Source organism: Ursus americanus, chromosome 12 (assembly GCF_024610735.1).
Source record: "Ursus americanus isolate L20-20 chromosome 12, mUrsAme1.1.p, whole genome shotgun sequence".
NCBI classification, from domain to species: domain Eukaryota; kingdom Metazoa; phylum Chordata; class Mammalia; order Carnivora; family Ursidae; genus Ursus; species Ursus americanus.
In genome coordinates, this window is record NC_142138.1 from 61,677,852 (window position 1) to 61,703,954 (window position 26,103).

Genomic DNA, 26,103 nt, shown 5'->3' on the forward strand with positions numbered 1-26,103 from the left:
CTGCGGGGCTGCCGTGGGGCTGTGCAGACCTACAAACATTTACGCGCTCAAACCTGACCAAACCCTTGAAAGTCCTGGGGCCTCGTATAACTAGAAAGATTTTCCTTATTTTTTTTTTCTTCTCCTATGTGTTTACTTCTTATTCTCTCTCTCCTTTGTGGGAAAATGATAGTAGTAGCTAATGTCTACTGAGCGTTTATTGTGTGTCTGGCACAACTCTAAGCACGTACACGAATGAGCTCATTTATCCCGTAAAGCAACCTGCGTAAGTTATTTTTTTCAGATGAGAAAATCAAAGCATCACACAGCAAGGGAAGGGACAGAACTGGGATTGGAATCCAGAGCTGGTGCTCCTCTTCTAAGAATACTGACAGTTCTTCCCCCTTCTCTCTAAGCCTCTTTCCAGGTCCGAATGTCTGGGCGGCTCCAGGCCACTTGGGAAGGGGACGTACCTGAGTAGCCCGTGATGTCCATCGCCTTGAGGTTGCGACATTTAATCACTGTGAGGGTGAGCCGGCCTGCTGTGGGCAGGTAGCACAGGGAGAACATGATCTCTCCCAGATCCACGCTTTCCTGCAAAGAAGCAGACAAGAGGGCAGATGACGGGCACACAGTTCCCAGGGCTGCTGCTGCGGGCCACGCTGGGACCCAGGAGAACGCTCTTTGAGGCAGAGCGTCATGTCTTTTGGACCCAAGGGTCTGGCCTCCATGCTGGGAGTAACTGGGAATAAAAGACAATGATAACGATATTGCCTCTTTAATAGAATCTTCCCTGTTCATTGTTCCTTCTCAGCTCTGCTCAGATGCTCGTCCCGGTCCTCGCCATCCTGCTGTGTCCTGCCTGCCCTCCAAGTGCCCCTCGGGTCCAGCCTCCAGACCAGCAGCCCCAGAGTGACCCAGCCCTGTTCCCCTCCAGCTCACCCTTTTCAGCCACTGGTCCCCTTGACTCCACACCCCAGCCCCCAGCCTGGCCGTGGTCATGGTAGTGTCCTGCACAAGACACGCTCCAGCCATTCGGGGCTCTCTGCTGGTAGGTCTGCTTCCAGGCTCCAGCTCAGTTGTTCCTCACCAGTCCCTCTGCCTGGCAGCTTCCCCGTGTCTCTGGAGACCCGCTTAGCTTTCTAACTTCCAGGCCTAGGCACGAAAGCACGAGGGATCGTGATCTCGCTCAGGCCATGTTGCCACCAAGGAGACGTACATTCCCCATCCCAGGTTTGTGCCAGGTCTTGGATCCACCTTGTCCTTTTCCCTCAAATGTGATCATCCTTCAGATACGACGCAGTAGAGAGTATACACTCTGCTGCCTCTCCTGCCCCTGGGGGGTGTGGGGGGGATCCCAATCCTAGGAAGTTTCTCAGTAACGGGGAAGAGGAAAACTCAGAGGCTAAGTATGTCTGTCTGTCAAGTTACATAGCACTTTGCCAGACTGCTTCCTCTCCCTGCTCCCCACTTGATGAAGGAGGATGCTGCTGCTGCCAACCCCCCCCCCCGGGCTCTGAGGCTGGCCTGGTGCCCCCCGACCCTGGGTGGAGGAGGAGGGCAGGGTTTGCAGTGGCTCTGATTTCAGATGGGGCTATCTGCTTGCTCATTCATTGGTTCAGTCAATCAACAAATGTTCACTGAGCACCTGCTGTGTGCAGGTGCTGTTCTGGGTGCTGGAGATATGGGAAAGAACAAAATACACAACCCCGCCTCCACCCCGACTGACCTTACAGAGCTTACATTTTACTTGAGCGAAGGAAGAGAGAAAAAGTAAGAAGTTAGATGGTAAAAAGCATTGAGGAGAAAAATGTAAGGCAGGGAAAGGGGATGTGTAATGCTCAGAGGAGGCCGGAGTTGTTCGAATTTTGGGCAGGCTGGCCAGGGAAGGCCTCCCTGAGGAGGTGACGTGTGAGAAAGAGAGCAGTCGAGGGTGACACCAAGGTTTTTGTCCCTTCTCCTCACAAAGAACCCCTTGACCGGGGACTCCTAGAGCCACCTGATGATACCTGGCCCCAGCTGGAGACAAATCCAAGCCTCTCCCATCCCCTTCCAGAGCACATGGTCAGGGCTTTCCTCTAGGTGAAACCGGTACCCACTCTCGCCCTAGCGCAAAATTCAGTCTTGGTCTTTAAATCCCGGGGTAGCAGAAGAGGAACCCTCCCAGCTCCCCAGGCGGGGGTCTGGCGGGGGCAGAGCTGTACGCTGTGCAGAGGCGTGACCCCCTCCCGCACACAGCACCCTGTGGCGCCACAGAGCCAGTGAGCTGAGACCCACACCCACGAGCTCCCACGCGCACCAACTCTCTGAGGCAGGGAGTACTGTCCTTATTCCCTCCACTTCAAAGACTGAAGAGCTCAGTGTTCAAACTCAGGTCTCAAAGCTCTGCCCAGGCTTCCCCAGCTGGTAGGAGATGCAGCTGGACTCCGACTCTTAGGACAGCACTCCTCCCACTCACTCTATCTCAGAGCACCTTCCGGCTCACCCAGGGAGCACCTCAAGGTGACCCTGGCTCCTCCGGACCTTGGCTCTGTGCTTTGTGGAGAGTATCCAGTCCTCCCTCCGAGACACACATGGTCTCGTGGGGTGTACCCGTTAGAAGAAGGTGCCAGAATGCCACCTCCCTCAGGTGAGTCTCCCGTCTCCCTAGTCCCCTAGTCCAAGGAGGGGAAACGGCCCTGTGACATGGTGTTGAGGGAGTACGACCTTCCCCTCGTGAGCAGGTCCCTGGTGCACCGGCTGAAGGTTCTATCTCGGACCGAGGCACTGAGGTACAAGGGGGCCTCCAGTTCCCTTTAGTTCCCTCATATCCCTCCTAGATTCATTCCTGCCCAAAGTTAGAGAAACCTTTCAGACTCAATAACAGCAAGAAGAACGAATGCCCCTGTGTGTCTGCCATATGCCGAGTCTTACCACAGCCCTACAAGCTAGGTGCTCTTCTTATCCCCACCGCAAACAGGAGGAAAGGACTGTTGGTGAAGGTAAGTAGCTTGCCCAAGTTAAGTAACTTGCGTGACTAGCAAGCGCTCTGGTGCCAATTTATATAGATCAAGGCTGCTGCTCAGACACCCCCAGTGGCTTCTGGAATCAAGGCCCATCTTCTTAGCTTGCAGTGAGGCCCCTCAACAGTGGGGTCCCGTCTGACTTCCTCACCTGACTGTCTCTCTCTACTCCTCTATGCCAACCCTCTGCTCCACAGGACTGGTGTAGCTTTGGTCCCTTTTGCCAGAATGTTCCTCCTCTTGTCTTGGCATCCTCACCCAGGGTCCAGCCCACAGAGAGCATCTCTCCCCCACACCCCTGCCGCACCTTCTGCCCCTGAGCCATAGGTGTTACCAAGTCCCCCCTCTGCTGCCACTGTGCCCTCCCACTAGCACCTGGTGACTGGAGGCCCCTTTGGGACTAGGCTTTGCTTTACACCTACTCGTGCTTCAGAGGTGGCCAAGCACAAGAGGAGCTACACGAATGCAGGTAGAAACACGTGGTTGTATCTTAGCCAGGAGAGCCCTGGAAGCAGTGGTTCTCAATGTCAGTGTTGCCATCAAGGTAGGGCCTGGGAAGGAATCCTGTGGCCCCTCTGAAGGGAGTGGTTTCCCTACCGTTGTCACCATGCACAGTGGCCCTTATAAGGGCTGTCTTATTTGGGGAAGTCCGAGCTGATTGGTTTATAGACTCAGGAGACTGGCTTGGGGCGCGGGAGATCTCTCGGGGTAAATGGAATCACATGCAGTTCTCTGCACTGCTCTCAAGGATGGCTCCCTCCAGGGGGCACCGCCCAGCAGAGCCTCCCCTCTTTTCTGCGGGGGTGCCCTTCCTTGACAGGACTATGGCAGCTGGGCGGCATGCAGGTGCTGACTCAACAGTGTGGTGTGGGACCTCCTACCCCCACCCTGGTCCCTGCTCCCGACCGTGAACTCCTTTCTCCATCCATAGTAAAGGGAACGAGCCAAGGTCCTCCCATGACTTGCAGGCAGAGAGAAAACAAGAGCCAAGGAGCCTGTGGCCGGGCCCAGGACCTTCTGTGGTGGGTGATTGGGCCTCACGGGACCCGACCGCAAGTGGGCTGCCCTTGGCTCAAGGGATCAAGGGGATGTTGTTCCCCTGCCCATGCCGGCAGCAGAGGACTGGCTTGTTTGATCAAGGAAAATAAAGAGGTTACTTTTGAGTAAATAGAGGGATAGGGGGCTAAGCAAACAGACAGTCAGCATCTCCTGGCAGCCACCTCTCTCTCTGGAAAGCTTGGCCCCTGGGGTGGCCTTGCCAGATCCTTGCTCCGCCCCACCCCCTTTCTCAGGAGGTTTCAGCCCCAGATCCTATACTCCTTGCCAGCCTTTTATCCTCATTAGTGATGCCTGAGACTTCAGCTTTAATAAAACCAGGGTGACCAGGGGCTGCAGAACGGCCTGCACGTTATTGCTTTCATCTTCACTTGCTGTCAGGGGAGGCCGCCTTAGGGCCCCTGATTGGTAATGAGCTCTCCAGTGATGGAGAGGTCACTGCTGTCCAGAAATCGGCAGAAACCAACTTGGCCCTCTCAACTGCTAACCTGCAGGCTGGTGGGGCGGATGGGGGCCCAGGAGCAGCTGGCTTTAAGTTCCGGCTGGAGTTCGGAGGGGGCAGACCTGCTGCCAGGGGAGGGCTAGCCAGGGTGCTGGCTCCTGGAAAAGTCTATCTTTAGGTGCAACCTGTGCACCTGCCATCTGCCCCCTCCCCCGGCTGCAATGCCCAGGCGCCCGGGCGGTAAGGTTCTGAAAGTCCCATCCACGGCACACCAGCCGTGCAACAGCATTTCCCTCTCTTTGATGCACCCACAGAAGCATAGAAGAGAATTCCTATCTGGGGGCTGCCCAGGAAAAAGCAGTGAACCACAAGTCAGGAGACTTGAGCTTCCTTCAGCCACCAACCAGCCATGAGAACACGGGCCCGTCATTTCACATTTCTGTAAAATGAGAGGATTGTCCTAAATGTTCTAACCCTCAGGTCCCTCCCTGCTAGCCATAAAACCCAAGGATTCACACCGGAAAACCTATCATCAACATCACCAGTTGAGATGGCCCAAGGACGCCTGACTTGTCTATCGCCCGCCTCAAGGAACTTATTAGCAACTTCGCCTTGAAATCCAAATGCTCTCATTCCTTCGGTCCCCGCTGCCCCCAAGTGTTGTATTCTTCTCCAGCGCTAGCCTTCTCTTCCTCCCAAACAGGCAATGAGTGGCATCAATGCTCCGCGTCTATCTTGGGAATCCAGGCTGAGCGAAGCAAGAACCATGCTTCCCCATCTTTTAGAGAACACTTCTTGTCTCTTAATCATTAAGTGGCTTGTCTGAATCTCTTGTCATCAGCAGAGAAGCATCCGCTGCACTTTTAGGAAGGCCACAGGAGACCTGAAAGGATCTCTGCAGCACGGGGCAGGAAGCGCTGTTAAGCTACCCCAGAGCAGGGGGGCCTGGAAGAGAGGCGGGGTGGAAGCCAATTTGGCTCCAATGGGTAGAAAAACACCCAGTGAGCAATCCCTCTGTGAAGACCTGAGGCTTGGAATCAGGGGTAGAGCTGAGTCAGAGGCGGAGGCTGGCACTTGGGGCTGGGCCACGTCCTCTGCTATCAGCCCCCTAAGTACCACAGACGCCTCTTCCACAGCCCAGGCCACCACCATGACTTTCCTGTTGCTCGTGGGGATTATATGACAAATGCGGTGTTCTCCTTAGATCGTGGACTCTTTGAGGGCAGAGATGGGGTCTGGTCTCACTCGACATCATACCTGTCATGTTTTGCCCAGGGCCTGATCCGTGGCAAATCACAGTAAATACTGGCTGATGAGCGAAAGGCTGAGAATATGGATTTGGGGTCAGGCAGCTCTGGGTCCCAGCTCCAGCTCTGATGTTTATAAGCAGTGCGACTTACTTATTAGCCTTTCATAGTGTTGGTTTCCTAATCTGTAAAATGGGGCCGTATCTACCTCTTAGGGTTATTGTTAGGATTAAATGAAGTCATTTGCATAAAGTGCTTGGCATAGCACCTCGCACAGAGTAGGATTTCAGGAAGTACTAGCTGGCATTGTAATTATTACTTCTATCTTTACAAATATTATAAAGACCTCACAGTCTTGGGGCAGGGACAGGCACAGAAGTAAGTAATACGTTGGTTTGATAAGTGCTTTAAGAGAGGCTTGGGCAAGATGGGGGGGAGGGGGACAGAGGAGGGAATAATAAAGTGCCCGGGGTTACAGGGTAGGCTTCCCAGAGGGGGTAATATTCCATAGGGTCTGGCAAGGTGAGCAAAAGGAATTTGCTAGCAGAGGAAAACAAGTGAGGACATTCTAGGCAGAGGGAGGGGACTCGAGAGGTTCTGGGTATTAGAAGGTGAGATGCAGGGTGGGGATTGAAACAGCACAGGGGAGGCTGGGAACAGGGCAGGGCCCCCTCGTCTGCCTCATGACCCCCACTTAGGAGTCCACCCTGGACCCTGGTCCACTCAGTCCACAGTATCACCTCCCACCCAGACACCCACTCCAGAGACCAATTTTATGGGTGTCATTAATTTGTTACCACTTCCTAAAACTTCACAAATATGGGGAGACTGTAGTGATAAGACAGACAGGGTCCCAGCCCTCCAGGAGCCTGTATTCTAAAGGGGGGGGACAAAAATAAACTAAGCAAGAGAGTATCCGAGGGCAGTGAATGGACTGGGGACATGATGGGAGGAGGGTGGCCACGTTAGACAGAGTGGCTGGGAAGGCTGTCAGACCTGAAAGAGGGGGAGGGTGGCCAGCCACCAGGAAGAAGAGGGGACAGTGGGACAGCGAGGCCAGCAGTGCTGGAAACATGCTAGTTGGGGCAGTGAGCTGGAGAGTATCGGGGGAACAGGATGGGGGAGGGGAAGGGTGTGGGGAGCCAAGCGAGGCAGAGCCAGATCTCAGAGGCCTTGAAAGATGTTTGCATTTAATCCCTGTGAAAAGCAGAGACCTCAGCAGGCTTGTGGAGAGTGGATGGCAGGGGCAGAAAGGAAGCCAGGATACCCCAGCTTCGGTGCCCACTCACAGACTCCACACCTAGCCCTGTGTGCTATTCTGCCTTCCGAGTGTCCCCCGACCCTGGGGCCTCTCTTCCCCTCCCTTCTGCACAATCTCAGCTCTGACCCACACCACGTTCGCCTGGACCTCTGAGCATTCTGACCTCCCTTCCCTGCTTATCCCCTCTGACCTTCCTCCTGGCTGTAAACAGGGAGCTGTTCTCTTGCTCCAAACCCTTCAACAGCTCCCCATGTCAGGCCTGTTTTGTAGATGGAAGACCTCGTCTTCATCCGGAAGTGCAAATATGTACAACAGATAAAAAGTGGCTCAGAGACGGGGCACTCAGGTCTCCTACCTCCAACCCCTCAGCCTACCTCCTTGAGCTTCCAGAAGTCAACCTAAGCGTCACACGCCAAGTGTAACATTCAAGTGTCTTCAGGATCTGGCCCTTGCCTTTTTGGCCAGCCATTGGGCTTCAGGTGCCCTACCGTGGGCCGGTCTGTCCTAAGCGCCTAAACATGTTAAAGCCATAGAATCTTCACATAAGTCTCCGAGATGGGTACTCTTATTGTCCCCATTCTCCACATGGGGACCTTGAAGTACAGAAAGGCTGCGACTGGCCCAAGGACACACAGCTAAGAAATGGCAGTACCTAGGCTCTAGAGCCCGCAGTATTAGCTACCACACCACCCTGCTTTGTTCCCTCCTCTTGGGTTGCCTACTCTCACTGCCCTGGTCTGACTGGGGGGGGGTCCCCCATTGCCCCCGGGTTGAGAGATCAAGTGTCACAAATGCCTTCAAGCAAAGGCGGGGCGTTTCTGAGCAGGTTCTGGTGACCCGCTGGATGATGGGCTGCAGGGGAGGGGAGCAGAGACTGACACCCTGCCCGCCCAGCGCCCCCAGGCCTGGCTCCGCGTGGATCCGAGGGGGTGGGCGTGCTCCTTCCCGGGCTGCTTCCAGGGCTCCTGCTGTGAGCGCTGGGGGTGGGGGTGGGGACAGGGAGGGCCTGAGGTTGGGTTGGCTTCCTCGCTGCCCCTCCTCAGGCCCGGGCCTCCAGGGCTGTGGGGAGGATGCTGGGGGTGGCGGAGGTGGAAGGGCGGAAGGAGCTGCTGTGATGCTCGGGCTCCCTGCGGGGTGCCGGGGCAGGTTGCATTTGTTCTGAGTTCCATCCCTGCCTGCCTTTCCTCTCAAGTGCTTTCTGCCCCAAGGGCTTAGCAGTGATATGAATACAAGATCTGGCAGGAGAGAGGTGCCTTAAATGAACTCCATGGACTTCAGCTACAGCCTGTGGCGTGGACCCTGAGAGCCCAGGATGGCCCCGGGAAAGAGGGAGACCCTCCAGCTTGGGGGGGGGGTGGGCATACAGGAGGAAGCGGGTGAGATCCGCAGGCTGGGCTGGGTCCCTGGGACCGGCATCGAGAGATTAAAGCACATCAGCGGGAGGCAAATGTTTCTGTATCTGAGCATCTTCAGGGAGACAGATGGTTTTATTTAGGAAACTTTTTCTCAGCCCCCCCTCATGAACCTGCCCTCAAAAAGAGGTTTAGTGTTTCACACGCACCATTACTTTTGGGCAAATATCCGTGAGTCAGAATCACACTGGGAGGTACAGTTCTCTTCCTAATGACTTTTTAAAAGGTGGGTGGAGAGGGAGAGGGGCTGTGAGGGGGTGGAAGGAACTTGAGGAGAGTAGAGTTTGGGAAAGTTCTAGAAGACATGGAGGCACTGCCTGGTCAAGCTGGCAAGTCTGCCCTATGGGTGCTTGTCCATGGGAGGCCAGGGACTCTGCTCTGGTCCTCCACTGGCATCTCATTAATGACGGAGAGGAATAAATGGCACATTAATGAAGTTAACGATGAGAATCTGTCTTCATTTCTAGCCTCTAGTTGTCCTGCTGTGTGGCTGTTGAACAGCTGTCAGTTTCCCCCAGGGGAGGGTAGGCATCTCCGCAGGGCGTGATCTGATCCCTGCCCAGAGCAGGGCAGTGGCAGCAGGGGCTCTCGGCAGGAGGGAAGATGCCCTGGTCCCAGTGCATGGTCTTCTGGAGCAGCTGAGGGGCATTTCTGCAAACAGGTGCCCTGGGGGGTGCCAAATCAGCAAGACATTGGTCTCGGCCATGGGCACGTGCTCGAACAGGCTTTAGCTTCCTGGTTTCTTTGCTGACCTGAGAGTTTAGGTCTTCACCCACCTCCTGCTCAACACTCAAGAATCTCTTGGTCTTACTGTGGTGTGGCTGTTCTGTGAAGAGGCTCTTTGCAGCCTCTCCTGCCCTTGATCGTCCTGCTCCAGAGGACCCACTTCCCTCCGTTCTCCCCCTACCTCTCTGGCTTCTCCCTCCCAGTTCCTGCTCCATCCTCCTCCCATCCTTGCCTCTAAACAGTGGAATTCTAAACACTCATTTTCTCTCTCTCTCTCTCTCTCTCTGCTCATCCATAATGTTAATGCCCACTTCCATTCTCAGGACTCCCAAATTTATGGCCCTTCTTGGACCTTTCTTCTAGACTCCAGACTCATATATCCAACATGACGTCTCAATGTGGACATCTCACAGAAATCTCAAGTCTCTCAAATGTTCGAAGGTGAACTTTGATCTGCCATGTACACCCTCCCCTTGTTTTCCCCAACTGGAGAAATGGCCCCTCTATCCCCCCAGTTGTTCAAGTCAGAAACGAGACATTATCACCTTCCTCTCTCCTTTGCAAGTGGTTCATCACCAAGCCCTGTCAATTCCACCTCCAAATTCAGTCTCAAGCCTGCCCACTTCTCTCCATCTCCAGTACCTCACAGAGAGCAAAACCATCTCTCACCTGCCCGCTTACAACCACCTCCTAATGGACCTCTCTGCTTCCCCATGTTCGCCTGTCCCACTGTCCACACAGCAGCCAGAGTGCTCTTGCAAAATTATAAGATGGAGCATGTCACTCCTCTGCTTAAAACCCTCCAATGGTTTCCCTTTGCACTAGGAATAAAATCCAGAACACTTACCAAGACCCACAGGGCCCTACCTGTTAAGGGTCCAAGTCTTCACCTTCTCCCTCCCACAGCAACTGAAGAGTTCCCCGCTCCCAGGATTCTGCATATTCTGCTCTCTCCATTTGACTATTCTTTCCCCAACTCTTCACATAGCAGGTGTCTACTCACCCTTCAGGCCACTTCCTCCCAAGCCACACCCCTGCTCTGGACTGTGCGTTCCCAAAGGACAGGGACGGGGTCTGTTTCACCAGGAGAGGACTAGGGTGAAGCAAACCAGGTGCCCAGGGTACGAAAAGGAAGGAGGCCCTCCCTCTCAGCTTCATGCATGCCTCCAAGAGGGAGGGCTTCCTTCAATTTTGCCCTCTAGGTACCTTGTTTCCCTGACCCTAGTCCTGGCTCTATATTTTACTCACCACTGTATTCCCAGGACTGAACACAATGCCTGGTATATGACACATGCTTAGCAAATAATCGTCGAATGAATGAACAATTTAGCTTTGTGGGATGCACTTGGTGAAGAAGGTGGTGAAGAGGGTGGGTCACAGGAGTGGACCTTGGTTAACCTCAGTCTCTGGTCTGTCCAAGAGTGACCCCCACCCCCCCACCCCCGATAAGGAGATGGCTTCAGGGTTGAGCCTCATCAGGTGTTCCTCAGGGTGTGGTCTGAAAATCTCCTGTACTGGACCTCCCTCGGGGGAGGTGGAGGCTTGGTTCTTGTGCTGTGCCCAAGACATACTGAGTCAGAACCTCCAAAGGTGGGGTGTGAGTGATTGAGAAGCTTCCTACGTGATTCTTGGGGATCCTTAGTTTGCAGCACAAGGGAAATGAGAGGATTCTGAGGACTCCCTAGATCAGACCCTAGTAGAATCACTGTGACATGCAATATAACCAAAGTCATTCAGTATCAGTGCCACCAAGCAAAAGTTAGGAGGATGGAAGGGCCTCTTCCCTTTGGTTGGGTGCAAACAAGGGTTCGGATGGATCAAAGCCATGCAAGATCCTCTTGGAGCAGCTCTTCACCTTTTCTCAGTGTACCACACGTACATTGGATAACTAAGTTTTAGCAAGAAGGCACCTGCCCCAAATTTAGAGGGTTTAAGAAACCTGGGTAGGGTTTTAAAATGTCTATTCTGTAATACCCCCATTGCAGTAGTTTCCCAAGTGTGTTTTCCAAGTGTGCATCAACACTACTTGGAACTTGCCAGAAATGCAAATTATTGAGCCCCACCCTCACCAGGGTGAGAACCACCGCCTTTTCCAGTTAGAAGAACCAATTGAGCACGCACACTCTGGCCAGGATTTTGAAGTTTCTTCTACTTCTTTTAACCTACTTATTTTGGTGACCAAAGCCAAAGTCAAGAGAGAAGGAGACTAACAGATATGGAACACCTGGATACTTAACATATATGTTTTTCATTGTATTCATACCACATTCCTCGGAAGAGCCCATGATTGTTGCCATCTTGAGGTTCAGAGAGGTTTGGTAACTTGCCTAAGCTCTCGGAGTGATTGACCAAGTCTGGATTTGGACTCCTGTCTGTTGACTCTGAAGACCTTGCTCTTCTCCACCATGTCACTCAGCGTCCTCTGGAACTGTGCGTGCTCCACTCCCTCCCCTCCACCCTCCCTGGAGGAAGCTGGACTGGGGGTAGGCAGAAGTTTTTGTCTCCATGCATGGAACTTAGGCTCTCTCTACATGGATCTTTCCATGTGAGCTAGGGTACAGACACCAGGACTGGGAGGGGGAAACCCTTAGATGAAGAAGTCTGTCTCCTGCAGAGTAGGAGCTATTTTCCTCACTTTCATCTTCTTGCTTCCCTAGGTTTTGAGGTGGGTGAGGGGATGGTTTGCAGTCCCTGTGGGCTTCCCAGGAGAGTTGTAGGCATCATATCTGGGGATTCATTCCCTTGATGTGGGATCTTTGCAGATCTGAGCAAGACCACTCCAATCACATGTTTCTAGACAGCAAAAGACCACAAGTGATTGGTCAACTCAACCAGTTCTAGCTTCTAAGCAGGACTCCACTAAACTGAACAACAAAGCCCTCTTTTTTTTTAAGTATTTTTTTTTTATTTGAGAGAGAGAGAGAGAGAGATCACGAGCAGGGGGGAAGGGTAGAGGGAGAAGCAGACTCCCTGCTGAGCAGAAAGCCCGATGCGAGATTCGATCCCAGGACCCTGGGATCATGACCTGAGCTGAAGGCAGACACTCAACTGACTGAGCCACCCAGGTGCCCCCTTTTTAAAACATGAAGCCCTCTTTTTAAAACATCTCACTCACACTTTTCTCAGCATTCCACCATCTTAGACCTCGGGAAGTTCTTAGAACTCGGGAAGTTCTCCTTGATGTCCAACGCACTGCCTCCCAAAGCAGGTATGCTCTTCCCTCCCAGTTCCCACCTACAATTTCATCATGATGCAGACATTATGCCTTCAGGGTTTGGAAGACTATATCAATTTTCACTGTCTTGTCTTCTCCAAAGCCCAGAAACTCAGTTTCCAGGCATTTCAGTGGCCCTCATATAGACCCAGAATATTCAATAAAGAACTCTTGACTGGGGGTCTGGTGGGAAGCTGGGGTCTTGGCTCATCATCCAACCAGAGGGGAGAGAAACACTACTCTGCCTCAAAGGAATTAGTACAAACAACCCCAGAGGGGAATGCATGGGGTTTGGGGCAGAACCTGGGGTTCAACTCCCTGTTCTTTTGTTTCCCAGCTGCATGACTGTGAGAGTCACTGAACTTCTCTGACCTTGTCTGACCATGAGCATCAGCCATCCTCAGGGGGGGTCCACACTGGGAAGCTGCTCTAAGCCCCTGATCTGGAGGCAGATGAGGAGACCACAAGGTAGACTTTGCCAGCTGCTAGTAGAACAACGAAGGTGCACACGCAGCAAGCACGCAGTCTATAAAAACCTCTTACTCTCCAGCCCCACTGGGGCGGGCGCTGGCCCTGCAGCCGCGGGGCGGGCGCTGGCCCTGCAGCCGCGGGGCAGGCTAACCAAAGCCCACCTGGTAGGCTGAAGGGCCAGGTGTGCCCCCTGGACGTCTGGGTCAGCAAGAGGAGAAGGAGGGGCAGCCATCTTGGGTGTGTCCCTGGGTGGCAATGAGGACATCTTCTAGCCTGGCTCTTAGAGGCCAGCTCCTGGCTTCAGGGCCCGTAGAAAGCTGTGCGGGTTTGCAGGTGGCCTCTTTCCTCTCTCCCAGCCTGGGCTTCCCCACCCATCAGCACCTTTAACAAGCAGGGTAAGGGAAGACATCTTGGGGGTCCTCTCAGGATGGAGGCTCCAGCTCACGTGTCCCCAGCAGTAGGATAAACTCACAGCCAGGAGGATTGGGTCCTTTTTTTTTTTTAAGATTTTATTTATTCATTTGACAGACAGAGACAGCGAGAGAGGGAACACAAGCAGGGGGAGTGGGAGAGGGAGAAGCAGACTCCCCACTGAGCAGAGAGCCCAATGCGGGGCTCGATCCCAGGACCCTGGGATCATGACCTAAGCCGAAGGCAGACGCTTAACGACTGAGCCACCCAAGCGCCTCCAGGAGGCTTGGGTTCTAATCCCAACCCTGCTGCTAACCTGCAGAATGATCTAGGGCAAGTCACTGTGCCTCCCTGAGCCTGCGGTTTCCTCAGCTGTAAAATGAAAGCATTGTACCAGGCGACCTCACCTTCTCATAAAACAGGGTTAACTGTGAGGCTGACAAGTGCACTTTACCCCCTGCAGGGCAGACTCTTTGAGCATTTCCGCAAACTTTCAAACCCCTTCCTGCTTTGTCCTGCCATGGAACTGCTTCTGGCAGCTGACTGGGGTTGGCTTTCACCCTCTTCAAGCTGCATTCTGCCAACACATCACCGGAGGGAGAAGCAAGTCGTGGGGGAGGAGGCCGAGGGAAGAGGCTCCACGGCCCCAAAGATGCCCACAGCGCTCTGCACTGGCTGCTTGTTCGAAACCAGGCCCAGTCCTTTCTTCCCCCTCTGCTCACCCAAGAGCACAATGATGAAATACCAAATTAGCTCCATTATTGTAACTCCTCCAAAAATTATAGGTCGCGTGTTCTGCCAGCTCCCGCTAATGTCTCCCACTGGTGAGCAGGTGACACTGATGGTTATCTCCTCCCTTCCAGGCACCAAGTGCAGAGTGGCAAAAACAGGATGAGGCTCGGGCTAGGAGGCAGCTTTGAGGGTGGGGATCCAGGGAGCCCACGCTCCCGCCTGCCCCCGGCCCAGAGCCACAGCTCGTGGGTGCCTGAGCTCCCCAATAGAATTCTTCCAGGTCCCTCCTTCCCTCTCTGAGAGGGACTGCCTCTTGGCACTGAATGAGCCTGGAAGAGCCCAGCCTGGCATGGAGGGCAAGGCCGTACCCCCTGGCTGGGCTGGCCTCAGCCTCTAGGCTGGGCATCCTCCATGTTCCTATGGCTGCTGGCCTTGCTGCTGAGGACGGCAGCTGCTGCATGGATCACGCCACCTCTCTGACTCCTTCCCCAGGCCCCCAGTCACTGCCCAGAGCTTCCTGCCCTCCCAAACAGCAGCCAGTGCTTTCTTCTTACCCCTGCCTCCCTCCCCCACCTCCACCTATCTCTCCTCCTACCCCAGACAGAGCATCTCCTGCCTTGTCAGCGGAGGTCACTCTTCCTCAGGTGGGGAGGACCCAAAAGGGAGTGGGAACAGTGCGTTCCCAGGCAGACCCAGGCCGCTGCCCGCCAGGCCTGTGTTCACTGCCATCCCCACGGCTCCTGGTTCTGCAGAGAACCCAGCAACTCCTTCCTAGCCCAGAGCCTTCTTTTAAGAGGGTGGGCCCTGGGTCTCTACAGGATTCCTGAGCACGTGCCTCGGCAGTGAGTAGTTGCCGAGTCAAACCGCCTCTGTGATAATCAGCGTAAGAGCCCAAGGGACCTCAGGTATTACAAAGATCCCTCCTCATTTTACAGACCAGGGAACAAGGCTTCGAAGGGCCGTGTGGCTCGGGTGCCGCTAGACGGAGCTTTCCCAATATTAGACCACTTTGGAACCCCTTTCTCTCACTTTCCAGTTTCACCCCATATGTATAAATCGAGTACCTACTAGATAAAGGTCAAGGGCTAAGGGTTAAGGGCTGCAGGGGATGTAGAAACAAATGAGACGGACGCGTGGCACCGGGAAGTGGAGAGCCCCGGATTCCAGGGACCTCCCACCTCTCCCACAGTTAAGGAGGATTACATGGAGAAACCTTCAAGAAACTACTCGTAGCTGGCATTCACTGAGCGCTTGCCACGCGCCGGGCACCTGCCTAAGAGCCCTGCGTGTTTACGGAGTAGGAATTATTCTTACCCACATTTTACAGATGGGGAAGCAAGCGCGGAGATAGTCACAGAGATATCAACCAGAGATTTTAACTAAAGAGGGGCATGGGGCTCAAACCCACACACGCCCTGTTAATCACCATGCCAAGCCAGCTTGATTTTGTGAAAGGCTGTCACAGGGATCGAATTCATTACACTCCTTACTCAGTGTTCGGGTTTCCCCTAATACTTCTGGAGTCCTGACTGAGTCTCACATGACAGTGCTTTACGTACATCACCCCAGCTACTCATTTTCATAAGTCTTTCTAAGAGAATCTCGTTTGTCACAACAAATCTAGGAGCTAGGTCTTATGATTACTGCCACTTTGCAGATGAAGAAACTGAGGCCTACAAGGGCTAACAAGGTTTTGGAATTCAAAGACCATGCCCTGGACAGCCCCCGTGATGTCCCTTATGCTCTCCTGTGCGATACAGACCGGGAATAGCTTCGTTTTCCCCAAGCGCCTAGTCTGTATTTACTTCATAGACACAGAATTCTGGATCTAGGTTTCCCTCTTCGCGTTAGCTGCTAGAATGCTTAACGTCAAATGTGTGCTTACTCTGGACTCAGGGCCCACGTGCTGTGTGGTGGCCTCTCTGAACTTCAAGTGACTTTTTTAGTGGATCCTTTCACTACATGGCATGACGTTCTAAACTCACTTTTAATCACGTTATAGGTCTTGTGAGCTAGCTAAAGCTAAATTCTTTCTGGAACAGCGCAAAGTAACAGACAAAAATAAATGAAAGTTTCTATTACTTGCTGTGCAAACTTTAGACCGTTCACTTTGTCTCTCTTAGCTTATTTTCTCTATCTGCAGAATTAGGATAATGCCCCTACAAAGACTTGCTGAGGATTAAATGAGACGATGTGTAGAAAGCTCCGCGAGTTCGATAGTGCTGAAAGGCAAGCTAGCCCTCAGTAACACTGTTATTAACAACAAGGTGGGTCCCTGTCCCCGGGCACCTGCACCATTTATGATCTGGACTCAAGGATTGGTGGAGAGGGTCTAGCTGGCTGGGACCCAGTCCCACAGAGTGGGAAGGCTCCCACAGCTGTCATGGGTTTCGCAGAGTGGTCTGATGCTGCTCGGTGGGGGAACAGAGCTCTACCAGACCTCACACCTCCCATATCTGGAGGCAGGCCTTGGTTGGAGCTGTCCCTGAGGAGCTGACTGGGGTCCCCCCAGGGGAAGGCCAGCCGTTCAACATGAGGTGTTAAGGTTCCCGAGAATCCTCCAAGGATGTGTCAGCCTCATCACCAGAGAAGAGGAGACCAGCATTCCCTCCTACTGCTCACACCTCAGGAACTATGGCGCTCACTGATAATAGATAAGGAGGGGCCATGGTCTATGGTGAGAGGGTAGGCCTGGGGCCCACCAGACCTGTGAGCCTGTCTTGACTACCCCACCTCTGAGCCTCGGACCTACACGCCTAACCATCTCCTTCCTCCTGTTCCCCACACACATCCTTCCCTTCTTCCCAGAAACTTGCAGGCCTCACCTCGCCAGTGCATCAGCACTCCCTGAGTCTCCAGCACATTCCTGCCTCTCACTACACCCATGTGATCGTTCTAAGAAATAGGACTCTGGATTCCATCAAAACAGTAATGGTGATTACCTTAGGACAATGTGCTTATGGTGAATAGTATTTCTTTTTTGTGTGGTTTTCTGTATTTTCCAAAATATCTAAAACAAAGTTGTAATAATTTGCCTTGAGGCAAGGAAGGGTGAAATATCTTACAGCCATACAGCTTTTGAAGAAGATGATCTGTTTTGGGTCTCTGTTCTAGTGCTTTAAAGCCACGTGACTCCAGAAATTTCCTCGGTTTGCCTCATTTATAAAATTGAAATACAGATTTCTTACTGTTTCATGAAGTTCAATGAGGTAATAAACTCGGACCGGGCTTTAAAAACATGTTAGGTAATATTGCTGTTAGCATCAGGAGCAATTGTCTCTGGCAAGAACCCGGGAAGGCTCTTTCTCATTGCTATTTAATACATGCTCACCACAGCCTTGTGAAATACATGTTATTTCTCAGTTTTACTAGTGAGGAAACAGCGAGGTGATGTGATCCATCCGAGGCCACACAGCAGAGGCAGGACTCATGCCCTGGTCTCCTGACTCCAAGTCCTGTGGATCTGCGAGTCCCTGAGGGCCGGGACCATGTCCACCAAATATCTCGTGGTCCTGACTGATAGGCCGGCGTGGACTGCGTGGCCTTGAACGGATGTCCTCCCTTATCCTCAGCTTCCCCACAAGTGAACCAAGAGATAAGCTTTATCCTCCTTTATCAACACGTGGGAGACACAACCTAGAGCGGAGGCAGTCATGGGCTTACTAACCACCCGAATGGGTATATAATAAGCTATGGAATCTTTAGGACACGAGGTCTCCCCCAGATCATTCTTTTCCAAAGGTGGGTTCTTAGGGCAACCAAAAGTGTCCCACTCGGGACAGCTGGAGCCCTCGGAGGAGGGGAGGGGACAAAAAGCTTGCACCAGGGACCCAGAGTGAGTGTGTGTGGGGGGGGGGGCTGCCTGATGGGGTCTGGCCCAGCGAGGCCCAGGCTGATTCCAGCTGGCCACACTGGAGGTGGCCAGACACTCTGCTGAGCAGCTCCCTTCTTATCTCATGCAAGAAGGAACAATCACTCAGCCAGAGTTCCTCTGGTAAACAGTGCCCAAATAGGGCTGGGGGATTATTTTTCCTCAGGGAATACTCGCTCCCTAAAGAGAGCTGGGTGTCTGCCCAGTCTTGGATAGGATTTACTAATATATTAAAAAAAAAAAAAAAAAAGGAGAAGAAGAAAACAGCTCTGTCAGCAGGAATTGGAATTACAAAGGCACTCCCTGCCTGCCTTTCCCCCTGGCCTCTTTTTTGCCCCAGACCTACCAAAAAGGCCCAGAAGCAAGAAGGAAGTTCAGTCTCCCTGTTTCTCCCCTTCAAAGCCACCTTGGAGCCCTAACCCCCACCTTCAGAACGCCTGGCCCTCCTCCAGGATTCTCCCCCGCGCACTCCTCGAGGCTCAGACTCAGCTGTTCTAGGGCCTTCCCTCCCGCTCTTCCACCTTTGCTACCTTGCAGCTGAAGTGGTCGGGAGGGCTCCTCAGAGTGTCTCCAGCAGGGGCCTGGGGGGGGGGGGGTGACTCAGAGGGAGATGGTTTCCGGGATGTGGGGGAAGCATTTTCCAGCAGGTGCCTCAAGTCACAAAGCCGGCCTGTCCCCAGCTAGTCAAGAAGGGCAGTGTTCCCCATGTTCGCATCATGACACACCGCCAGAGCTGTTTTTCTCTCTCTGGAAGTTGGACAGTTCTCAGCACATGGTCCAACGTGTCACTAAAGATGTGAGTCAGTCAAAGGCTCTCGGAAGGAGTGAACTCCCTCAGGAGGCCCCTCGGGAAGGAGCACCCTGCCCCCACCAGTGCTCTTCTAGGGGGTGAGGGGAACAATGTCCCCATCCCGCCCCACGAAGACCTGGCTCCCTTATTGAGAGGGAGGGGCTCCGGAGAGGACTGAAGCAGCAGGCCCTTCTTCCCACCCCCCCCCCCCCCAAGTTTCCCCTTCCTTCCTTCCGGGTTTTCTCTCTGGTCCTGGCCGCCCCCTTCAGGTTCTGCCTGTGCACTCTCTTCAAAGCTCCAGCCCAGGTGCAGACCCGAATCTGCTCTACTCTTGGATCCCGCAGCGCCCCCGGAACGGCTGGTAATGTCGAAAGGAACTTCTCTGAATACTAAGAAGTGACAGAAGGAAATAACCACAGACACCACAAAGGCACAGCTAGAACGCTTCCGGAGGCTTTAATTGCTGGGCTCCAGCCCCCAAGGGCTGGGACGACGTCACAGGCCCCTCCCTGGGTTTGTCCCCCCACAGGTCTCTGCCTGCTTCTGGGGAGTGGCATCCTTTCTTTTCTCAACATTCATCTCTGGCCCCCTAACAGCTTGTACCCTTCCTGGCTGAGGCCCCATCAATGCATCTACCAGTCTGGGGCCTCCCTGTCAGGCCTCATCCTTGCTGTTCCCTCCTCAACCCACCTGCAGAACTGGGAGCACTGAGATGGAGAGTGGCTTCCCCTCTCCAATCTCCGTGGTAACTCCGCCCAGCCCCCTAAGGAGGGAATTCTTCCCACGTCCACAGGGGTGGCCCCGCATGCCCTTTCATGAGCTTACAGAAGGCCAGTGCCCAGAGCAGTTCTTAGGTAAGGAGAGAAAACAAATGGTATTTAAAGCCACAGTTGCCTTCTCTGGAGGGGGAGCCTGGTAAAGGCAATAAACCAATCTCAGGGCTCCACATCTCCTGCAGAAGATGGCCCATCATTACTCAACTGAATACCCTGTTGGGTTTTGAGTGTTCGAAGATGGAGCTGGAATGGGGCCCAGGCCTAGGAGCTGGAGAGAACTAATTGCCCAGGGCAACTTAAAGAGGGACCTTGTTTGTTTGTTTGTGCTTTGAGGCTTAGCAGCTGGGGAAGGCGGAGAGGAGCCCAGAGGAGGACAGGAGCCCTGCACCCTAGGGGGGCTTGGCCGGAGAGCCCCTCAGGGCGGGTGCCCACCAGCAATCTACTGGGCAGTGGGAGGAGAAATACCCAGTCCCCAGGACAACAAAGCCCCAGGTGAAGTACATCAACGCACTTTGTGTCGCCTGGGGTGGGGCAGAGCTGGGCTTGTGTCCCATGACTGGGTCAGCGAAGGAAGAGTCTCCAGAGGCAGAGAGGACATTTCAGAAGAGGCAGAAAATTAAGAGTCTGAGGGAGAACATCTGCTTTCCCATCCCCAGAAGAGGCAGGAGCTTGGGGAGAACCCCCACCCCCCCCCCCCCAGCCGGCTCTTGACAGGCAGCGGAGAGGAGGACTGGGAGCACATACAGTGGGGCCAAGTCACTGGGTTGGACCCTGGCTCTGCCTCTCCCTGGCTTTGGGCCCTTGAGCGGGTTGTCCGAGTGTCCTCATCTGGAAACCGGATGACAACAGTACGCACCCTGCAGGGGCGTGGTGAGGATGAAAAGTAAGAGCCCCGCACAGAGGAGGCCCAGAAGCCCCAGCCGATGCCTGCCTCCCCCTGCAATGGGAGTCCGCACACAGTAATCTAAGCCCTGGTCTCCCGCCCCTTCCCCTTGCACCTCCACCCCTCCCACCCTGCGCAGACTCAAACACATGCTTTCAGATCACAATGTACATTAGCTCCGGGAGAAACCACTGTCATAGTCGAGGACACCGGAGCCTCCCTGAACGCCAGGCTGCGCCAAGTCCAGCCCATCAGCGGGGTAGAACTGCAAAGTGACAGACGTGGGAGTCTCCTGAAGCCATCAAGCCGGAAGGCAATGGCGGCCAGAGAGAGGTGAACGGTCAACCTCCTGCCCCAGCCCCTCCCACCCCAGGGGCGCTCTCCCTGCTCTAATTCCTCGTCCCTATGCCAAGTGGACTCTGCGGAAAATGCTCCATCCCAAGTTTTGCTACAGCCCTAGAGAGACCCTCAAGGTCTCAGAGACTTTGTCCAGAGAGGAAGGCATTGATATGCATGGAGAATGAGTAGGTGTCAACTCAGACCTGAGAGGAAAATGTGGGGGGGGACAACTGATGAGGATGAATGGGGGGCATGGGCTTGGCGCGAGAGTGGTGTTGGGGAGGCTGTCTGCTGGAGAGGCCACATGTTTCTACATAGTTGCTGACACTCAAACACCCTAAAAATATGCTAGCAACTGGACAAGGATGAACTAGACCCTACAGCCAGCCTTGTCTCCTTCTTCCTCCAAAGTATAAATATTTATGAGCAGTGGGGAGGCTTTGAAGTCAAGGTTACTTGGCTTAGGGTCTGAGGCACTTTGATAAATGGCCTCTCTTCCCTCCTTGATTTTCGTGCTGACGTTGCTTGTGGGTTTGCCCTATTTCCAGTCCCAGTGGACACTGAAGTCTCTTCCATGAGAGAGGCTATCTGTTGGCAGCGACAACGTGGTCTTTGCTCTGCACCCTTTGAAACTTCATGCCTTGAGCTCCGGGTCTTCCCTTGGCTCTCTTCCTTGAGGGATAGAGAGACTCACAGGCACAGAGTGAAGACAGCAAGTGGGCAGTGGCTTTGGAAGGGAAGGGGAGGGGTGGGGAGTGAGTAAGGAAAACCAGCGCGAGAGAATCCCACCCCCCCCCAAAAACACGTAAAGACGACCAAGGCTGTGGGCAGAGCACGGGACTAGGTCTCATGAGACCTGGGTTTGGGCTCCAGATTTGCATGGACTCCCTGAGCCACCGCAGACGAGCATGACCTCTCTGGTCCTGACTTGCTCTCCTGTAGCAGGAGGACGCTGGGCCAGGTCATCTCTGAGACCTTTTCCAGCTCCGACCTTCCCTGCATCCATGAGAACATGGAGTCATAACACTGTGGTCCGAGGGACATTAGAAACCCCTCAGGGACCATCCTAGTTCCCCCAAGGCAGTTGCTCTTCTGCTCATAGCTACCCCCAGCGACCCCAGTGTCTGAACTGATGCTGATCTAACTGACCCGGTGACAATCCCTTCCTCCTGAATGAATCCTGGAGTCTGAACGTCCTTGACAGTGTCCAGAGGGAATGTTTGGCGGTTGCTTCCCTTGTGACCAAATAATCTCTCTCCTAGAGAAAATGTCACTGTGGGTTATCAGGTGTTAGAAGCGACAGAACAAGTGCATTTGCTCCACGCAGCAAGGTGGGGGAAGCACAGAAAGTGCCCCGGTGTTAGAGGGAGAGATTTTTGTTGATGCCTGAGCTCGTTGCCTCATGATTTCCCATTCATTCTCATGTAAGGCAAAGATTAGATATTTACACGACTGAAAGGCACAGCACAGCAACGAAGGGCAGAGGGGCCAGGCAGGGCAGGGGCAGCTGGCCCAGCCTGCTCGGGGTTGGAGCAAGCAGCAAGCAGGGGAGGGAGGCAGGACGGGCTGCGGCCTGGTCGTCAGTGGGAGCTGGGCTCTGCAGGAAGCTGGCCAGAGTGGGCAGCGGGGCTGTCTGGATGCTAGGGATTTATCAAGGGTGAGACTGGAACTATCTCTCCTGTGATGAGCCTCTGGCAGCCTCTTGGGGTTGTTTCCTCTGAGGCCTCAGGGAAGGACCTCTGGTGACCTGCGAGCACCCAGGGCTGGCAGAGCGGTTATTGAGTGACTCTGCTCACAGCCAGGTCTGTGCCCTGTCTGGACTGGTTAGCTTTGTTTTCCAGCACCACGTGGGAGACCTTTAACCCCATGGAGCCGAGAACGGCTCCTGGTCCCAGTGGGCCCAAGGAAGAGGGTGTGGACAGGGCAGTGCATGCCCATCCCCTCTGCGGAAAGAACCCACCGACCTGGAGCCTTCATGGGGGGCACAGGGGCCCTGCTGCCGCTCTGGGAGTCTGTGCTCCATCTCCCCAACATGCTGCCTGTGGGATGGAGCTCGGGCCCCACGCCCTGCCTCCTCCCCTTGCTGGGTTCTTGATGGATTTTTAGCAATGTTTTTCTAGAAAAGCCTTGGCCCATTGGCTTCAGAACCTGGGGCCTGGAAGGGTGAGCTGCATTCTCAGGACCTGCGCTTTGAGCCTGGAGGGACCCCTGGGTGCCCATCCTTCCAGTTTGTTCCTGGTCATTATAAGACATGAGCTCCGAGGGCAGGGCTGTTGTTCTGGTTCTGAGCAGGAAAAGCAGTTCCTGGTTTTGACATTCCCACCTGACCAAGACTTCCTCGCAGGGAGGCAACCAGGCCCTGCCTCTCCTCCCTTCTGCATGGAGGAGAGCAAAGGAAAGATCTCACCCAGCTGTCCTCTGCACTGGCAGGAGCTGGAGGACTAAACAATGCAGGAGCGTGGTCTGGACGTTTCCGCCCACCACCTGAGGGTGGGGGTGCAGGAGGAGAGCTCAGGGCTTGGCAGTCCAGAGAAGAAAGAGGATCACAAGGCCAGGCCTGAGGGAGCGTGGGGGTAAGTGAACCCTTGCAGGCTGGGAGGCAGGCCTACTGAGCAGCGTGCAAGCAAGGGAAACTTGCAGCTCCTCTGGACCCAGGTGGCTTCTGACTCCAACGCAGGGTCAAGCAGCCCAGAGGACTCACTTGGGGCCAGGCCGCCAAAACAGTGGGCAGGGCTGGCGGGCTTCATACATTATTCAGAGCATCTCTGGCAGAAGGGCTTGGGGAGCCATCTTCGTGGTTTGGGCAGGGAGCCCAGGCCCGGCCTTGCTCCCTCACACCTCCCCTGGCTTCTGTGTGACCCTGATCTGCCCTACAGGCCTCTTGTGGGAAGCTTTCCCTCTCTGCTTCCATCCTGGCTTGGTCCTGCCTGCAAGAGTCCGGACACCTGGGAATTTAAGGCAGAATTCTAGCAATACTGAGCTCTTGCAGCAAACTCCTGATGGAATATGTTATTTTGACCTGGGTTGCTCTGAGCAGGCTGGAGCCACTCACCCGCCTCCCCTCGGCCCCAGCCCAGCCCAGCCTTCCCGGAGGTATGACCCATACCTGGCTCGCTGCAAAACCAGGCTTCTTAGGCCTTTAAATCACATTGCAAGAGCCAGCCACTCAGGAAAGTTCCCTAAAATGATACAACCCGTGTCCCAGTCTTCTGCATGTGATCTCTTCCCCACGTGGGCTCTTGTCACGTGATGCTGAGCAAAACGGGAGGACCTCAGTCTGTCTCTTCCAGGGTCCACCTGATGCAGTTGGTCTTTGCCTCTCGTCCTGGAAATACTTTGTTTCCCAGGGTCCTGTGCTTCCCCGGGTTTCCTCCTACCTCACCGGCTCTTAACTGTCAGTCCTCTTGGCTGATTTTTCTTCCCAGTCCCCACCACTGAACGAGACAGTCCCAGTTCCGAGGCTCAGGCTAAACGTCGATCTCCAAATATGGGATCTCAACTAGTCTCATGGCTTTTAACACCATTTATATGCTGACTTCTACGTTTATTTCTTTACTTTAGCCAAGGCCTCTCTCCCGGACCCTGGACTCCATATCCGAGTTCCTCTCCAACAACTCCATGTGGACGTCCCAAAGGCATCTCCGATATAATGTGAGCCAGTCTGAGCACCTGGTCTTCCTCCCCAAATGGATCTTCCTCCAGGGTTCCCCAATTCACTGAATAGGGATTTCCTCCCTGCTCGAGCTGAAAACCCTAGTTCTTCTCTTTCTCCATACCCCAGACCTTACCCTCAATCTGTCAGCAAATTCTGCTGGTTCTGCTTTCGAAATATATGCAGAATCAAGCAAGGTCTTATACCTCCACCATCCTGTCCAAGCCACCGTGGCCTCTTACAGCAACAGTCTCTCAACTGATTTCTCTGTCTCTGCCCTGGTTGTATAGTCTACTCCTAACCTTCCAGCTACAGTGATATTTTAAAACTTTTGACTGTAGAACCCCATGAAGCTTTCCTGCCCCTTTACCCCTCTCACCTCCGCTTCTGCTCTGCCCCCTCCCCAGCCCACTTCCACATCAGCCACACGGGCCCCCTGACTGTTCTCTGACCAACCCACGTCAGGTTCCCTGCATTCACCTTTCTCTCCACCTGGGTCTCTCTTCTTCCAGATATCTGCATGGCTCTCTCCTTGTCATCCTTTGAGTCTACTCAAAAGGCCCTTCTCAGGGAGGCGTCTCCTGACCAGCCTGTTTCACCCGCCCCCATCTCTCTTCAAACCAGCCTCCCCACAACACTTTCCTGCTTTGCTTTCTCCGCAGTCTCTCTCTGACGGTACTATTTACCTCACGACCTCATTTGTGTCCCCCAATCTGCGTGTAAGCGCCTTGGGAGCAAGGACTCTGTTTAGCACTGTACCCCAGAGCCCAGGACTGTACTCGGTGCCTCGCAGACGGTTGAACAGATCACCGCTGAATGCGCCGTTCTCGAACTATCCCTCCTCTCATTTCCTCAGTTGTCTTTTCTCTTGGGTCTCCTCCTGCTTCCTGCCCTTTGCTGGCCCCTTGCCTCCTCTTCCATGACTGTGGGTGCTCCCCAAAGCTCGGTTCTTGCTCCCAACTTCTCCCACCATCTGCATCCTTGGCCCACTCACCCACCCTCTTGGCTTCCATAATCACCTCAAACCATTTGTGTTCTTCTGATTGCATTGACTCATCTGAAACCTTCACTCAACGATAAGCTCCTTGAAAGCCAGGACTCTATATGTCCCTTCAGGTGTTCTTGGACCCAGATAAGTTCTCTGACGGATCACTGGAGACATGTTGAGTGGATAAAGATTCATCATGCTTCCCTCTTGCGGCCGCCTGCCTCCCAGCCAGGCTAGAACTGAGAGCCTGAGATCCAAGGTGCGAGTTGCATCAAGTTGCTGGTCAATGAGCCTTGAGGAAGCTCCATCCCACGGTGATTTAATGAGTCACAGTGGACCGATTTAGCTGATTCTTTGGCTCTACTTGAAGAGGCCTTTTGTGGACCACCCTTGGATCTCATTTGACTTGAGTACGTGGGCGTGAGAAGAGGATGCAACCAAACTCTTTTCTGGTTAAGGACAGGCGATTTCATTCCAGAGGCCAGCCTTCCTCCACATGCTGGGCTAGTGAGGACCTGCATATCCCTCAGGACAGCAGAGCTGCCTTCCTGCCTCCCCTGTTACACTGTGAGCCTTTGAGGACAGGACTGGAGTTTAATTCCTCGTATTCTCCATGCTAGCCTGGTACAGAGTTCATTACTCAAGTAGTCTTGCACAAAGAAAAAAACCCAATCTGACGTGACAGAAGTTCTTTCTAGATCCTTCCCCCAATCCGGAGAAATTGAATTTCTCCCCTACTCCTGAGAACCCAGCCTTTTAACACTCTCTACCTTCATTGCTATCAAAGCCTAGCCTAAAATTTGCCTTTCCTGACTCTGATTTCTTTTCTCCATTCCTCCCCAATGCTTCTG

The 26,103-nt window shown here is 53.9% G+C and overlaps 1 protein-coding gene across 1 annotated transcript in view; it reads right to left on the minus strand.

Annotated features, from left to right (window-relative positions):
* Positions 1 to 26,103, minus strand: part of SYT6 (synaptotagmin 6) — a 56,952-nt gene that overhangs the window by 11,885 nt on the left and 18,964 nt on the right. The window contains 1 exon segment of the mRNA XM_087866193.1: positions 453 to 573. Coding sequence (XP_087722319.1) covers positions 453 to 573 — 121 coding nt within the window.